Source organism: Tachypleus tridentatus, chromosome 2, assembly GCF_004210375.1.
Source record: "Tachypleus tridentatus isolate NWPU-2018 chromosome 2, ASM421037v1, whole genome shotgun sequence".
Lineage (NCBI taxonomy): Eukaryota > Metazoa > Arthropoda > Merostomata > Xiphosura > Limulidae > Tachypleus > Tachypleus tridentatus.
Window position 1 is genome coordinate 102,876,512 of NC_134826.1, and position 15,210 is coordinate 102,891,721.

Sequence of the window (15,210 nt, forward strand, 5' to 3'; positions counted from 1 at the left end):
ATGAAATTAATCCTACTATAACTCCATATACTGCATGCATTTCTTCATGAATTTTACAACCCATCAGCAAACAAGTGTGATTTTTGTTTTTTTAATTAAGTATTAAGATTTTTTAATTAAAGATCTGCTTGTGAATTTTTTTAACCTTGATTACTTAATATTTAAAATAATTTTGATTTTAAAATTAAAAATACTTTTCTTCATTGTCAAGTATCATTTGTATAATCTCTATAATCTCAATAAATAAACGTTTTTCTTGTAAAAATTTGAAACCTCATAATCACCAAAGAAAATTAGGAAATATATCTAAATTACACATTTTTCTTTCCAGAATGACATGTTCTTTTTATATTTATTAATGTTTGTTTTATTGACCAATGAACTGTATCTAACTAACCATCCCATCACACAAGTTATAAATCATGTGGTGCATGTGAAACTCAAAGTACAAATGTCTTGTTTTTATTCTTGGTATTAGAATACCATTATTTTATAAAATACAGTGACAATTTCAGTTAATACACTTTATAAATGCACATATGTCACTATTATTTAAAAATAAATCTTCAAATTTCTGTTCTCTTACAACACAGAATATTAAAAAAGATCTTCATTACTTTTGACATTATGAAGTATTTTCGTACTCATGCATCATACTTGCTAGTCCTAGTTGAATGTTGAATTTCACGCGAGAAGGTATAAAATAACTTCTGCACGTTTCATATTTGCATTTTGAAATTACAAAACAAAAATAAATTATTTTACTGATACCACAAAATTCCACTTTAATTTATCAAACTTTCTAACTAAGCTGTATTTGGGTCTAAAAAATCTCATTTCTGATCACAATATTACCTTAACCAACACTTTTCAAACACTCCAATGGCTATAATGGCTTTAACCATGTAAATACTTTACGAAGACCAACAGGATTTTATATTTCAGAAGAAGCACCTTTGATTGATTATAAATATGTACATAAGAGAAGCAAACATAGGTAAACAAGTATTTTTCAAATAACGATGAGGTGGGCAGATTCACTGTGGTGGGTTCAATAAATTTTATATTCTAGCTTGTCAATACTGGTAACTTGAGTTTTTAATTCATTGAAAACTCCAGACTTTACATTTTATGACACTTGCAATACAATCTGAACAAAAAAAGGCAATATATCATGTAACAAATAAAAAAATATTAATATTTAGCTTTTTTTTCATTATTTACTTTTGAACTACAAAATACAACTGTATTCCAAATTTATGAACACACAATAACAAAATAATTTAACAAAAGTTTGAATACAAATCTATAATAATTGTGATTCTGTATGGGATAGGTATTAACTAAGAGAGGTCAAAAGGCAACAAAACTTAGCTAAGTCATGGGTAATAATACAGAACACTTTACACAACTGCAGACATAAACTCTGTAACAAAACACCGTGGCTGAAATGTGGGTAATAATAAAGAATATTTTGCACAATTAGACACACATTAGCCAAACAATTTGGCTAGAGTGTAGGAATAATACAAGACATTTGAAACAATATTTCAAAACTACAGTTTAGTAACCTCTACAGCAGCATGAAAACAAGGTGTAACAGTACGAGTTGTTTGCTTTTCTCATTTCCTGTATTTGTTTTTTGCCACTAATATCAATTATCTACTTGCCACTATTTGCCATATGCAATTCCTACAAATATACTATTATTGTTTCCATAATTATTTGCATTACTGTACATTACTACAAATGTACTTCATTAGTTAATGCTTACCTGTCTGCTTCATCTAAGATGATAATTTTTTGCTTTCCTTTTGGTAAAGTGACCTTCTGTTGGGCAAACATTTTAATTTTGTTTCTTACCACATCAATGCCTCTGAAATTTTCAATAAAGATGAGCATATTAAGTATACTTCCTTCAGTTTATATTAATTTCAATCATTCTATATATATTATACAATTTAGTAAACACTAAACTGATTAATATTACTACAACTATAAGTACAACTTTAAAAAATACATTTAAAAAAAATCAGGTAAAATTCTTTTGCATCTGTTAGTTTGTAACCTAAAAGAGCAACTACGTTCAATGGTAACAATCAAAAAAGGATAATTAACTTTTGTGTGCATATGTTTGTGTACACTAGAAAACATTCATAGATTCTTACCTGTCATTAGAAGCATTCAATTCTAATATACCATCTTTATAGGAAGGACCAAGCATAGTGCGAGCTAAGCAGAGAATTGTTGTGGTTTTTCCAACACCAGGTGGTCCCTAAATTTAAATCAGCAATAGCAAATATTCATGACAGAAATAACCACTGTAATACACATAGGACTAATTAAAGTCATCTCCACAATTAAGCCTGAAGAGTCTTACTGACTAGATTCTAGTACAGGAAAACAGGTTGACATTTTGGTGCCTTGCTAAGTGCTAGTAAGGAAAGAAAACCTGAGCTTGAATTATTTAAGTAGAATCTAGCAGGAAAACAGAAATTGTTTGAAGTATTTTAAATAGTATATTCTAGTAGAAGAAAACAAATTAAACTTAATGTTTCTTACCAAGTAATGACTACGGAAGAGAAACAGAATAAGCTTAAGATACTTCAAGTTATTATGGTAGGGTATCAACTGTTGTTTAAAGTTACTATCCCCAATACAATTATTAATTGCCTCAAGGTTTGGCCGAGTATACTGATGATATGTTCTTAACATGGTCACACACAACAAACAAGGTTCAAGAGTTCATTAAAACCTGAACAAACAACATCCACAATATGATTCACAGTGAAAATATAAGAAAATACTGAATTCCCATTTCTTGACATAATAACACATAATTCATATTAACAGTGTTAAGACAGACATAAAAGATTGCTTAGTTTCCAAAATGAATAAGATTTAAAATAGTCAGTATGTTACAGTATGACTTTCAATTCAAAGATATACCCAAATGTTGCCTGTACAGGCCTATGTTTGTATGCAAATTACAAGTACCTACACAAAACAAATGAAAAATGGTTGTTCCCAAAACATCCAGCAATTCAGTTAGGCTTAGTTCACATTAACTTTGTCATCAACTGTAAATGCATTTATAAGTTACTGGCCAAAGTGTGACTATATGATATGTGCTTTAATTGACTTAAAAGTTATTTGCAAACTTTAGATTTGATTATTTTTTACTTTCTGTTAAATAAGCATATACTAAGGAAATTAGAGAAATAATTGTGATCTTTATCACCAAAGCACCAATTTAAACACCTAAATATTTTTAATTTATGTACAGTATTACATATTCATTGATTTTTTTATTTTTTATAAAGTGGAATGCCTATACATATCTTTTACATAGATTCTATAATCCATATATTTTATTGCAATGTATGTTTTATAAAATTTACGTTTATACATTTGTACTTTTGAAGATTTAAGAAGTTGAAGATGTTAAGACTTTCTGGCACTATTGGTACTGCTAGTGATGGCTCTCTCATTTCAGCATACCTCTTCAATCTTGAATAAATGTAGTTCTACATGCACAAGCTAAGAATGCATACAGAAAGTTTCTTAATAAAACAGCTGGCTTGCTGTGGATGGACAACCTCTGTCAGTTTCCAAAACTCTAGTTAAAGTGCAAAAACAAAATGAGAAGCAAATGATATTATATTTTGATAATGCCAACAGAAAAAATAGTTTATTCACATTTCATGAGAAATTAGCAATGATTTTCAGTTCTGCAATAACTTTGTAGAGCATTGTGACAGATTTCAGGCAAGAAAAATTGGATCTAAAAAAGACGTTCTTTTTCATCAGCTACACTTTCAGAAATTGTTGGTTGTAATTCTAATGTCATTGTTTTGCAAACAGTAACAAAAATGGCTGACTATTTACATATTTTGCACATGCTTTTTAATTCTTGAGCTCAATCAATGAATTGCAGAGGTAACAACCATAGTTATACCTTGAATAGGTATATTTGTAGATTACATAAGAATAATACATTTTAGGGATCCTGTCTTTAAATTTGAAATAACCACATATAAAACTTATCAGTTTGTAAACAATTCTAATCTTAATTTATGGATATATTTTGTTTCTAAGTTTAAAATTATTTTTGAACTGATATTTAAAGAAGAGCATTGATGATATACTCTAAACTGATGGATAGTTTAAATTCCAGCAGAAAAATACATTTACCTGCTAGTTTCAACTTCAGCTGAAGAAGCCTCTGCTAATAATGAAGTTTATAACAGATTGCTAATAAAACTGAAAAATAACAATTACCTTTGATTTCTACACAGTCACTCCATTCTCCAATGAACTGGCATTAAAACCAGTGCACCTATATCATTTGCTACAAGTGAAAAACTTCATAACTATATATTCTTTACTCAAATGATCTGTAATGTTCAAAAGACACTTTCAGACAACTGGTATGCAGCATTTTAATTTTCCCAAAGTGCATGGTATACAATTTGTTGCACATATAAGAGGTAAAGTAAATCATTTACTAAGTAATTAGTTAATCATTGCTCAAGGATCAAATAGTCTTGACTAAATTTCATGGACTCTTAAAAATGATAATAAATCTTAATAAACCATGTCTATTATCTGTGCCATTATAATTTGTAAATCACTTGGGGCATGTGCAGTTCATATTACACTATTGAATTATATTACCCATGAATCATTACAAGCTGCTTGCATTTATACTTTGTGAAACATTATAATTGTTATTATTTGTTTTTCCAATTCTAATCTTAACTAACCAAAAAAGATCCCTATTTTTATATTTCAGTTACTTTAATAGTAACTAATAAAGAATAAACATGAAAAACAAGAAATAAAGTGCTTACCAAGTTTTTTCTTTTTTGCTGACAATTGTTGAGGACACTTAAGTCTATTTTTATACTAAGAGTAACAACGCAGTAATTTTTTATTTATTTAAATACAATAAAGAATACAAACTAACAACAATAAAAAAGCAGACAATTTCCTCTAATAATCACAATTTTTCTGGCTTTCTAGTAATGCAACAAGATCTGCTACAAATTCATCCAAATTGGCCTTTGTGATTCTCATGGGAACAAAAGTTGTTTTATAAATGAAACTGACACTTACTATTCACAACACAACATAATACAATAACTCATTTTATAGCTGGAAACCTTAACTACTGACCAGTAAGGTAATATATAATTAAATATACGACAGAACTGTTAACAAATCCTGAAAGAGATGTGACAGGTGGGCATGGCAGGAGGGTTTTGATTTTCTTTTTAATAGTTTTGTAGCCAAACAAAATTTAATGCTATAAAAATTATTATTTGTCTAAGCAATGACAATTTTATAGTGAGTAATTTATATTTAATTTTGTACTTTTTGAAGGTGTGGTGGACAAAATAAGACAAGATGCCTAGTGAGAATGTGTCGCATATCGCACTTGGGGAAATTCAGGATTTTCTTTTAAATATTACATTATCAAATTAAAAACTTAAAATTTACATACTATTAAAATATGGATTATTAGCTAAGATTTTATGCTACATTAATTTGTGTAACATCAACAAAAGTAGTTTAATAAAATTTTATATGTAAGACCCTAAAACTTTGTCAAGCACATCAACAAATATCCTGAGCAAGTGTTAAAAGAAAATTCCTAAATATCAATTTTTGTGTGTGTCACAAAGTATGCTGAATGCAGCTTTCGTTCAAATTAGATGTTTCTGATGGCTAAATACAATCTCTTGTCTCTTTCAAAATAGAAACTCAAATTGGAAATTCCCAACTAACAAGCTAGAATATAAAATAAGAACTTATATTTTCCATTTTGTGAGTGATTATTAAATTTATTCAATGAAACATGTCAGCCCCAGTCATCTCTCCATTTTTATACACCTGCTTCATTCTACAAGATATTTATAACCAAGTAAAAGCTCAGAATTTCCCCCATGTAGTTTTCTCAGCCTTTCCAAAGTATTTGTGTGTGTGTGTGTGTGTGTGTGTGTGTGTGTGTGTATAACATGTTTAGTTGTAGACTTTGTGATAGAAAAGTGACATTTTTAGATCTAAATACAGGTAATATGCCTGATAAACTGCAGTAGAATAATGTAGTAGCGATATAGTAATTTATGATCTTTTGGTTATTTGGAAATATAGAACTTTTAAAAATATTTTGTTCTTCATACTCCACATGCACACTTCAACAAGGCTTAGCACATATGTAATGTATTACAACCAAAATGTGACTATTCTATAAAATACTCTTCCACTAAAATAAAGCAAAGGCAGTTACACTGTAAAGGCCATTTTATACTTTTGGATACAGTAGCATAAATTGCATACATCATTAGATCGTAACTTTTATAATGTTAGTTAGACATGGCTGAAAGCTCAATAAAAAGTTATATATATTGATGTATAATGTTATGAAATTTAAACTATTTAGATCTATTTCCAAATTTTTATGGTGGTTACAAGGTTAGACAAACTGATCAAATCCACACAAAAATAAGACAGTGAAAATAACAAATAACATTTTTTATAAAAAAATATTTATCTGAAGGTTACAGTGATTTAGCATTTAAATTTAACTATCAATCTAATGGGGGGTCCCAAAGCCTTGGCAGGGGAGTCACAAAGCCTTGTTAGCAGTAGCTTGGGATAACATTAATTTTATTTCATCAATTACATTTTCATGCTCTTACATTTTTTTTGTTTCGGTGCAAAGCAAAACGTGTGCTACGTTAGTTCAATGTCATTAGGTGATATTATGGGTGTATGTATGCGTGCCTGTGAGTGAATGTGCCTATGTGTATGTGTCTGCAACTGTATGTATGTGTGTACTAGTGAGTAACGAGTATGTGAATGCACGCACATGTAGTATGCTTGTGTGTCTATTTAGCTGTGATTAAGTGTGTGTGCTCGCTGTCGACACGTGAGTCACATGTCCATTGCTGATTGGTGGATGACGAATCGCTCGACTAGCCACGCTCCCTTCCCTCCCCTCCCAATACTTACCCCATCATTACTCTACCTGCACCCCCCACAAGTAGTCAGTGTAAGATCTACAGTTGCCAAAACATTCATTATTCAACATTTTTATTTTATTATAACAAGGAGATAAGTAAGCAGTAGAGGTGAGTTGTGTCCATGGCTAAACGGCGCAGATACTCAGAATGCTACCTCAACATTGGCTTCACCAATGTGCTCGCCAAAGACGGCATCGAGAAACCACAGTGTGTTTTGAAACATCCAGAACACGCAAAGAAGGGTTTGGATTTCTTCAAACGGCATGAACGGTGTCTTAAAAGCCAAAGAATCGATAGAAGTGGGTCGTTTCAGCAGCAGAGTGTAGCCGTAGTGGAAGCTTCATATGAGATTGCATTTGAAATTGCTAAACAAAAAAAGCCTCACACGATTGGAGAAACACTTCTTAAACCCTGCATGATGAAAGCAGTAAATCTTATTCTTGGAGAAGCCAGTGCAAAGAAGATGCAGCAAGCATCCCTGTCAAATAATACTATACAGAGGCTCATTTCTAAAATGTCTATGGATGTAAAGGAACAGGTTTTGACTGAAATCAAGGGTTCCCCTTTGTTCTCCTTTCAGCTCGACGAGTCAACAGATGCTAAGTTCATGTTCTCAGTTGCTTGTCTTCATGAGATACATTAATTCAGGTGACATCAAAGACGAATTCTTATTCTGCAGTGCACTTGAAACCACAACAAAAGCTGATGCTGTCATGGAAAAGTTTCAACTTTTTTCAAGACGAAGATCTTCAATGGGAAAACGTGTGTGGGTTTGTATGGGATGGGGCACAGGCTATGCTGGGATCAAATCAGGATTCCAGCCGAGAGTGAAGAAGCTAGCACCTCAAGCAAAGGGCATCCACTGCATGATTCACCGATATGCTCTCGCCAGTAAGACTCTCCCTGCAGGAAGTGCTTGAATCTGTAATCAAAATTGTAAATTATGTGAAGACTCAAGCACTCAACACTCGCTTATTCAAAGAACTATGCAAAGACATGAATGCTGACCACGAAGTCCTTTTCTTCTACACAGCAGTACGTTGGTTGTCGAAAGGAAACGTTATTAATCGTGTCTTTGAAATGAAAGATGAAATAAAGCTATTCCTGGAGACTCAAGAAAGGAAAGATCTTGTAGCTCACTTCAAGATGAAGCATGGAATAAAAGGGTTGCGCATCTAGCGAAATTTTGACCAGCTGAACAAGCTCAATTTGAAGCTTCAAGGAAGGGAAACACATGTTCTCCTTTTTTCAAGATAATCTTCGGGCCTTTGCTTCCAAACTGCAGAACTGGCGTCGGAAAACCAATCTTGGAAACATCGCTATGTTTGAAAAACTTTGTGAAGTGACGGATGAGTCTCAGATCCAACTGGATCAGTTCCTCAAGGATGAGATTACCGAACATCTTCAGTCTCTAGAAAAGGAAGTCGAAATGCGTTTCCCTGAGCTATCACAGGAACAGGAGGCCCTGGTAAGGAACCCATTTTGTACTGAACTTGATGTATCCAGCATCCCAGATGATATCCAAGATGAATTTCTGGATCTAAAGAATGACTCTTCAGCTCATGATCTCTTCGAGGTGAAATCCGTGACTCAGTTCTGGTACGCTATGTATCAGTCATACTCCAAAGTCAGCATGATAGCTTTACGTGTCCTTGTTCCATTTGCTTCTACCTACTTGTGTGAGGCAGGATTTTCCACTCTTGTCAATATAAAAACAAAGAATAGGAACAGATTGGATGTTGGAGATGACATGAGGCTGGCTCTAACAAACGCTCGGCCACGAATTTCAAAGCTTGCTGCTGAAATGCAACATCAGGCATCTCACTGGCTGGGTTGGATAGCTGTTCAAACCTATGTTAATATTATTTTAAGAAATATATGTTCTTTTTGTGAATTCAGGTTGGACCAATGTGATTTAATTTGCTAATAAATAATTACAGAATTTTTAAATATTTTTTTTAGATGTTTCTTTCCCTCTCCTTCACAGAAAATAAAAGAAAAATTAAGCTGCTGATAGTAAGCCCTAAGTAGGGGGTCACATGGGTTTCAAACTTTTAGGTAAGGGGTCGCGAGTGCCAAAAGGTTGGGAACCCCTGATCTAATATGTATGTGATTTAGACTCATCCTCCCTACTTTGAAGAAAAATGAATGAAAACCCATTTGTTGTTATTGTAACAACTTTCAACAATAAAATTTGCCCTTTCTGTTGGTTATAAACATGCCCTTAACCTTAAAACTGTTTCTTGGCAACACAGTTTCTGCTTTGAAAGTAGGTAAGAATTATCTTCAACCCTGGAATGTTTAACAGTTATTTCAACTGCTTTATTTCTTGCAACATCTCAAATTTCATTTACAAGAACTTGTACATGTTGTACTTTTGTTCACTTGGATCAGAGTAAGTTTAGATTTTCAAACTTGTTTCTCTTATATAGCTCTAAAGTTCAGGATTTTTTAACTGCAATTGTGATACATGCTGAAGTTTAATTGTTTTAGAGGTTTCTTTTGAAATAAAGAAATACAAACTTATACAAACCTTTTAATTATAATGTACATGGTATTAATAATTTCATTGAAATAAATTTATAGTAAACTGGTGTGATAAAATTTTTTATTATAACTAACATGCACAGAGATTGATTAAAAATAAAGGGTGTTCAGAAAGTCACTGTGCACTTATACGTTAACATACAAAACTGCACAGCTTAGTTACTAAGCTTGATAAATTATAGTGAAATTCTATGGTATAATTTTGGTAATTTCAAATGTTTATATAAAACAATATTTCTTTCCACATCCTCCACATACAAATTTTAAAAGGCTTAGCAATCTATGGTAACAACCAAACAAATGCAACAGTTATGGTACCTGGAAGATAAAACTGTTTGCTATACTTATTGATTTACAATTTTATATTTTAAGAAAAATAAGTTTAAGAACTTATTTATAAATACATACATAATTTATTATAGCTGAAACATGACTGTATTTTACAAAATGCTAGTCCACTAAAATACAGCTGAGGTCACTTTGTAAAGGCCAGTTTTATATTATTAGATACAATAATGAGTGCAACCACATCACTAACTTGTGTGATGTTAGCCAGCAATAGCTGAAAGTTCAACATAATACAAATAATAAATATATAATGTTATGGCATTTAAGATATTTAAGACTAAACCATTGTGTCTGAGTTGTGTAGTCATTCTAGAATGATAAAAAGCATAATTTATATTTATTTCTGAAATTTTTATGGTATTTTATAAGATTTGTAAAATCTGCCAAACATTTACAGATTCCAATTTAAGAGAAAATAACAAATAAAATATGTGTATTTTTTCTTAAAAACTTGAAAATTATGGAGGTTATAAAGCTTTTATGAGTGAAATTTGAAAATATTCTGATGCACAAAAGTATTTATCTTAAAATCAAAAGTATTCTGCATAATAAATAGTCCACATATTGAAAGAAAATATTTTAATTAAAAAATCTTAATTAATTGACAAACCTGATATATTGTGTATGAAAGCCTTGCAATGTTTACCAATAGTAAGCAAAGTTTTGTAAAGATATCCATACATTATGAAAAGTCATAGCATAATTACTCTTGTGAATAGTTCTGCGATTATAAGCTGGGTGGACTCCACCCTAACTTTTAATAGAAAGGTTAAAAAAAACTGTATCAAAGAGCTATCAAAAACAAATTCCTCCCATTAGCCATTAATGAGATTAGACAGCCAAACAACAACAGTAAGTTTGAGTTGGATAAGTTTATTAAGAAGTTTCTAACCTCAAACAAACCACAAACTGGCTCAAAGCTGGGGTTTGATCACAGGACTACTGATTATGTACAGGATGGGCACAGGTGTGACAGTACCAGAGCATATGGACTTAACTCCAGTGTCATCAAGCTTTTTTCGTAGAACACTGGCATAGTCAAGTGTCCAGAAAAACTGGATAGGAATAACTGACAGAGAAAACTGAGCTGGTTATTTATCAATGTTTAAAAAAGTAGAGTGAAAACTTATATTGAGATTAAGTAATTCTGAAGTCAAAAGAGATAAGAGAGTCAGTGTAAACAGTAAAGTTAATATACTGTTCAGCTTCTACGTGATCTAAGGTAAGCAAAATGCTATACAACTCAGCGAATGCAGAAAATATAAAGTGAACTTGTGAATAAACTCAAAGCTACAATAAATCATGGCAAGGCCCATGAGTCACCTGATTCTGAACCATCCATAAAATGGTTTATGGCAAAGAGAAGATGGTACTTCCAACTAGAAGTGCAGGGTGTTCGGAAAGTCACTGTGCACTTATATATTTATTAACAGACATGTTTCAACATAGAATACAGGAGGTAAATATGAATGAGGATTATAAACAACGTTGGCATCAATACAGACTTGGATCCTTCTTATTTTGTTTCTAAACACCGCTATCAGTTGCTGGCTTGAAATAGACTGAATGAATGCTGTTATCACTGCTTACAAAACTGCACAGTGACTTTCCGAACACCTTGTATGTGCCTTCTTCAGATGACTCAAAAAAGTTTGCAGGTGAGGATAATAATGAGTCATGGACATATTGGCTAATCCTCAGGCTTGGCAACACCATCCAATGATAGACCCAACTGTGCCTGAATATGTAGGCCAAAAGGAGGAATGGAAGACTATTTATTTTGAAAGAGCACAGCCACCAATGAAGGAAGAGATAAGCTAAGGTGGGATGCTGTTTTAAGGATAAATGCTTGGTAACATATTGCAAAAAGAAAGAAAAAAAAAGACATTCATGGGTTTAAGGTCACAGCTCCACATGATGTACAGGGTCCAACATCTTTAAGGCAGAGGCCCTGACAGAACCACAGATCAGAGATCAATAATCCATTTTTGAATGTATTAGGGCATAACAGACCTTTAGCACAGAACATAGATTCACTCCAAAAAAGTGGAAGAAAAAACATTGAGGTTATTCAGTGCCCGTGTACACTTGGCATGAAGCTACTTAATGTGAGAAATCTCAAGGTCAAACAGAAGCCCCTTAAATTTTATCTCAGGAATCACTGGAAAAACACCACTACCAAGATAGCTCAGGATCAGGATATAAATCTAACTAATGGAAAAAATGAATGCAAATGGTATTAGAGTAAGAGAAGATGAAACTGTTTGCTGTGGTCCATTTCAACAAGTGAGTGAGAGCCACTTGAAGCTGCCACTCAATAAACCTCATGTTCAACAACTGACAAGAAATGCAGAAGTCATCAACATAAAGACTGTTTGCAACAGTAGAATAAAGTTGTTTAGTGATAGCATTGATCTTTATACTGAAAAGGGTAATACTCAAGACATAACCCTAAAGAACTCAAAGATCCTGGGTGAAAGAACATGACAGGGCCAAACACAGTCAGGTTTACTTTTTACCAAATTTCATATTCAACAATATTTTGAGATTATATTTTTTACATATAAAACACACCTGAACAGTTACTTGTCTTTCTTATAAATTTGTTTACCTGATATAAAATGTGTGATACAGACAAAATATTTTGAATAATCTGTAACAAAGATCACATTACTTACTGCAAGAATAATGTTTGGCACATTTCCTTCTTTAGCAAAAACCTGCAATAGCAAAACAATTGTACAGCATATTAGAAAAACTAACAGAAAATAAGCACATAATACAAAATGTTTGTTGTTTTATTTTTCTTTAACATTATAGCACGCAAACATCAAATGATATACCAAAATGTAAACACCCAGTAAGGGATACCAAAAACCAGTCTTCATCAGTGCTTCAGAATTTACCAAAAGTTCCACAAAACTATTTTATAATAAATGTTTAAGCATTTTTTAAGGTTAGTTACACTTGCTCATTAATTTAAATGATACACTTATTATAACTTTCAGTCAAAAACTATTTTAGTTTGAAAACCTCACATACCTTTCAATATACTTGTTCAAACAACAAAATGAATAGGATATATGTATACAATTGTTTTGTTTCTTTTATTCTGTTAAGAATATATAATTATATTCAAAACACTTTGCTTTACAGACAATTCAATGAAAACAAGTATGTATCATGAAAAACAATAAAACTTGGGAAAACTATATTTATAGCCAAAAATCATAATAATGTTTGTTTTTTATTTCCAGATCCAAAATAGGTTTGTACTTATTTCCGATGTTAATATAAAAATACTGATTACAGAAAAAGGGTCACTAAAAAAAAACCTTATTTAATAGTAGTATAGTTATGAAAAAAAAAAATTATTAAAGCATAAGAAAAGTAGTGGTGGCCTAATTCAGCTTCCTAAAATGTAAGAAATTTTAGTAAATTATGCAGTTTATCTAAAGGTTGAAATGATAAGGTTGATAGTAGGGACTTAAATGTTAAAAGTGATAGTTAAAACCTTTATTTTTCCAAGTTTATGCTTGACCTATAAGGAAATGAAATTGTTTGCATGATGTACTTTTTACTATAAATGCACAATATATATCACTGGTACACAGATTCATAGCACATCTCAGGAATGCATACTACAATTACCTTCATGTTGCTCTTTTAATCCTGTGAATCATTACATAGTTTTCAATAAAATCAAGATGGATTAATTCAATGCAAAATTACAATCTATACTATTTTCAGTAGTGTTATGAACAGACATGTTCAATTCAGTTTCACAGAATTCACTACAACAATCTGACATTACTGAGGTACCCTCTATTGTTGAAATCAGTACTATCTAACAAGTAATCCTCATGGCAAGAAAATGTTATTCGCAGACCAATGAAGTGTAGAAAACACTTATGTGACTACATTTACAAAGTAATAAATGAGAAGTTTAAATTAAGGATCCTGATTTTTTTTTAAATGGTTAGGTCTCAGGAACACAACACTTCATAATACTGTGATATGCTGTCCTTGAGAATGAGATTAATTAAATATGCCATACAACAATACATGTGTACATTGGAAGTTATGAACTTGTAATAATATATATCTGTATTTACGTGTTGAATCAAATCACTCGTGAATCAACACAGTTGGTGAGAGTATGTTCAATGCAAAGATTTCCTTTGAAATGAATAGGACCAAGAATATGTAATGAAGTTTGAGCCCTAGAAAAATAGCACTAGTCTCAAAGTACTACTTCAATTAGTGGCCCAATGTTGAAACCCAAGTTAAAATAGATTATTTTTCTCTTATCTCAGTTAAATCTGAAACCTAAATGCATGCAAGATAAAATACTTCATTTTCCCATCACAAAAATATAAATTACAAAAGGTAATTTATAATTTTACACTTCTGGTAACTATTACTACAAAATATTCAGCTGTTTTGGTTGTACAAATAAATTTTCCATACTTTCACAAATAAGTCACTTTACGTAAGTGTTACTGCTCTGAAAGGCAGATGCAGGCCTTTTTGTTTAATGCATGCAACTGTACATACTGAAAATTCATATTCAGATGCACTTGTGTTACAATTTTAAACTCATGAGGAAAGCAGAAATTACAAAAATATTTGGAGCACCATAACAACAGATCTTTCATTTGTTATGATTGTTACAAAGCAAACAGAGAAGATGACAATCAAAGACAATAAAATCAAATTTAAAACATTGCAAGGTTACAAGAACTCAAAGATTACAGATATAAAACTGCTAGAGGATGAGCATGAATATACATAACAATCCTCACAAGGATCTTATAAAAACTTTTTAAAAAATCAAAATTAAAACAATACTTTTGAACATAGAAGTATTGCATAGTTTCTTTTATTTTATAGTTATGATAAAATCAGTAAATCTGCTAATATAATGCAAACATTTACAGCATAAAAGAATAAGTTTTCTTGCTACTTCTCTGCTTTAACATTATTTTAAGCACCTGTGTAATTTTTATTTGTCAATCATTTCATGTGCATCTTTTACTCTCACAAAATCTAGCTAGTAATAAATCATTCATTCTTACACTACAGGTTTGTTATAATGAATAGTTCATTTAAGGAAATTCAATCTGACCTCAATGTATTGAATGACCACTAACCTTACTTATTACTTCATATTTTTAACATTTATAAAAAATCACACTTTATATAGTAGTTTTTCTAAAAACATAATACAATTCTGATTAGTAGCGATGAATTAAAACACAGTTTGTATGTAAACTGATTATGATAT

At 31.4% G+C, this 15,210-nt stretch overlaps 1 protein-coding gene across 1 annotated transcript in view; it reads right to left on the reverse strand.

The window, feature by feature from the left end:
• LOC143244724 (replication factor C subunit 2-like) overlaps positions 1 to 15,210 on the reverse strand; it is a 30,104-nt gene that overhangs the window by 13,326 nt on the left and 1,568 nt on the right. Inside the window, 3 exon segments of the mRNA XM_076489882.1 lie at positions 1,775 to 1,876; positions 2,169 to 2,275; positions 12,602 to 12,643. Coding sequence (XP_076345997.1) covers positions 1,775 to 1,876; positions 2,169 to 2,275; positions 12,602 to 12,643 — 251 coding nt within the window.